General features: G+C 37.6%; 1 protein-coding gene across 1 annotated transcript; it reads right to left on the minus strand.

The window, feature by feature from the left end:
* Positions 1–2,468: 2,468 nt before the first annotated feature.
* Positions 2,469–3,128, minus strand: LRRC14B (leucine rich repeat containing 14B; the record flags this gene model as incomplete). The annotated part of the gene is made up of 1 exon (XM_053939157.1): positions 2,469–3,128. A coding segment is annotated over one exon (660 nt), but the record flags the coding sequence as incomplete, so codon positions are not given.
* Between the last annotated feature and the right edge of the window lie 480 nt (positions 3,129–3,608).

A 3,608-nucleotide genomic window follows, 5' to 3' on the forward strand; every position in this document is an offset into this window, starting at 1 on the left:
TAGGTAGGCATTCAACCAAAAGACTTCAGTTAGATGATGCTCAAAATTGTAAAATGTAACTGCTCAGTTCCAGCAGTAGAATTTACAATGCAGATCATGAAGTTTGCATAAACTGTGATTTCCATAAACCTCTTTGAATACTGGAGTACTCCACATGGAAAACAGCACCATAAGAAAATAAGAAAGGGATAGACTCAAGTGGGCTGCCTAAATGGAACTATCATGGTCTGGGAATCCCAAGACATGAAAGATTTGAACCAATTGGAACAAATCCAGAGGAAGCCACAAGGGTGATCAGAGGTCTGTAACACCTCTCCTATGAAGGTAGGCTGAGAGAGCTGGGTCCATTCAGCCTGGAGAAGAGAAGGCACTGTGGAGAATCTACAGCACTCTTCAAGTATCTAAAGGGGGTCTACAAGAAATCTAGGAAGGAACTTTTTCCAAATGCATGTAGTGGCAGAACAACGGGGGACATCTAACAAATTACAGATCCATCTACTTTCTATTGATCTTGTAAGACTAATCATCTCAGCTAGCATTTATACCTCTCAAAGTTATGGGAGTTTGAGAGAAGATGAAGCCACAAAGAAAAGACAGCTTTGGGAAAGAATGGGACCCAATTCTGTAATTTAGTATTTGCAACTCCTTAGTTTAGCAACTTACTTTACCTTTTTATTTTTCAAGTGCTCTGTAAACATAAACAGGTCATGACCATTCACTTTGAATTTCACCATCATGTGTTTAATCAATAAAACATGTTAGAATGTAAGTTAACATCAAAAAAATAATTTAAATGCATGCTGTGGAACCTGTAAGTTCTGCTTAGTACTCAGTCCATTAATTTTTGCTTTGTTTTGGGGTTTTTAAAAATTAATTAGGTTAAGAGTTGCTTGCATATTCCTATTGTAGATAAACAGACAGCTTGACAAATCAGCGCTGCCTAAAGGAATAAAGATTTTTCCTCACCCTCAGATGATGAGGCCCAGTATTATTTCAGATAAACTGTCCTGGTTATCTTAATGATGATCCTCAATACTACAATGACACCTTCAGCTCCTGCTACAAACATTCATTTTCAGTCCTGTTTGATCAAGTTTTCATTAACTGTTAAAGTATATTTATTATATATTTTAAAATATTATTATATTTATTTTTTAATTGCCTAGAAGTTAACCAAGTCTCTAGTTTTACAGGTGAGAAGCTGAGTAGCACTTGTTTACCACTCAGGCCCCAATTATAGTACTCTCCCCAGATGTGTGTCTTGTGGTCTTACTGTCCTGAAATCCAGTTGGCCCTTTTACTTATGCTCCAATGCTGTGTGTATGGAGCCTGGGACACTGTTTACTCTGTCATTCTAATACTTTCCTTGCACTAAAGCTAGACAAATAAATGTGATTTTCCCTGATACTGGTTGCAAGTCTGTAGAGAACACACAGTCCTGACAGAAAGCCAGCAGTGTTTTACACAGGTGAACTTCTAGTTAGTCAGCAACCAGCCTTGTCCCTTTTGCACGTTTTTTAAATTGGCTTTTTTTTTTTTTTTTTTTTGCATGTCTTTTCAAATGAGTCTTTTTTGCAGTACTACCACAATCCTAGACTTTCTTTAAAACAGCTGAAAGGAGCTGAAAGGAGCTACATTCTACCAGCCAAGAAGCTGATTCCAGGAAGGGAGTATCTTGAGTCACTGACCGGCTGACATGAGAGGCATGGCTGTGCAGCACTTTCTAAAATACACACTGGCCCACCTTTCTAAAATACACATTGCAAGAACATCAGCAGACTCCCCACAGACTGCTTAATATTGCTGGTTAAGTGGGATGAGATTCCCTGCTGTCAGCCAACCATTTGATTTGCTGCCTCCTCAGTATGGAATTTTACTCCTCACCAAGGGCAGTGTATAAGACAAATTCTGCTCATTGCACTTGCCTCTGCAGAAGAAAGAGGCACAGGGATATCGAAACTGTTACACATCCTCCATTATTTGGAATATACTACATAAAACACAGATTGGTAAATTCAGGTCATTAGCAGAAAAAACAAAACCAGTTTAGGGAGCCATACGTGAGGATATGTGCATAATCTTTTGACCATCCTGCTAGATTTAGGAAAGGACTTCTCTGTTTTTTCTGCAGGACTACAAGACCAGCTGACAAATCTAAGGGAACCGGTATAATAAATCAGCCAAACTTAAACACCTATTTGATTTACTGAGAAAAAGTGCATTTGAATAAAATAATGCAGTATTAAGTGTCCTCTCCTCTTTTGTGAGCAAGTAGTGCTTGTGTAAGATGTATGCAATAGATATTGCATAAGTTACAGTAACTCAGGTGATTAGAGGCTATTCAAATTAAATTCAGCTGAAAAATTAAAGAAAATTCACAACTGATAATTGAAGGTGCAGATCTAGAAAAGACTAATTTAAATTCTGACTTAGCAGATCATCTCATCACAGTTTACAATTTTATAAATTTAACTCATTTTCTTAAATGAAGAAGTGAACTTCTCTAAAGGAGAAGTCAAGTCCTTGAAGGACTTGATCAAATAAGCTCCCAGTTCATTGTTTGTCTTCTGAACAGCTGCATCATAACTCCCAAAGAGTGGCGTTGAAGTCTTCACATCCTCTATATTTGCTTGGAGTAAAATGAGGTTAAGCTCCTCGGCTATCCTTTCATATTTTTGGTGATCAAATCTGCAAACACTGGCATCATCAGTGGGGTAGGTGATGCCAATAGGGTAGCAATCCCTTGGAACTGGGAACTCCACATTTTTCAGCATTGGCAATTCACAGAGAAATGTGAAGAAGTGTTTAAGTGCTTGGGATGACAGTGGATTTCCAATAAACTTAAACTCCTGTAGTTTCTGACACGGGCTTAAACCTAAAATCAACATTCTGACATGAGTGTCTTGGATATTACAGTCCTTCAGGGAAAGACTCCTGAGCACTGAAGAACAATGGCTGAGGAGCTTAAAGAATGTTGATGGGTAAAGCTCAGGTATATTGTGACCACTCAGGTCCAGAACTTCCAAGTGATTGGCATGGAAGGTACTGGCTAAAAAGGCCATATCAGCATGGTTCAAGGAGCAGTTAGAAACATCCAGCATCTTCAGTGGAGTTTTTAGTGGGCTGCAGAGTTAAAGAGAAAAAAAGTTTTATGATACAAAATGTTGAAAAGCTACATTTACAAAATTTCATGTATCTAGCCACATTATGAATGCAGCTATCTACCACATTATTTTTTCAAACCTCTCTTGAAAACAGAAGCATGTGCCAAAAATAGCAAGTATATTTTCCTCCAGAAATTAGTTCCATTAATTATCTCCTTCTTTGCATGACTCCACTGTGCTATTTTAATGGGGATTAATTTATTAACATTCTTTGTATCTGGTTTTTAACCAGTTATATATTGTAAAATGTCTGTCACTTGCTACTGTAACAGCAGATTGCTACTACCATAAGAGCATTGGTAACTACATCTTGTAGAAAGCTGCAATTATTCCAGAGATCTAGATAAATTCCATTAAGGAAGGATTGATTCCAAAATGAAATCCGTATTCTGACAGGATATCTACTTTTGTTTCTAGCTGGTTTTTTTTTTTTTCTGCTACATT

This window comes from Vidua chalybeata, chromosome 1 (genome assembly GCF_026979565.1).
Source record: "Vidua chalybeata isolate OUT-0048 chromosome 1, bVidCha1 merged haplotype, whole genome shotgun sequence".
Lineage (NCBI taxonomy): Eukaryota > Metazoa > Chordata > Aves > Passeriformes > Viduidae > Vidua > Vidua chalybeata.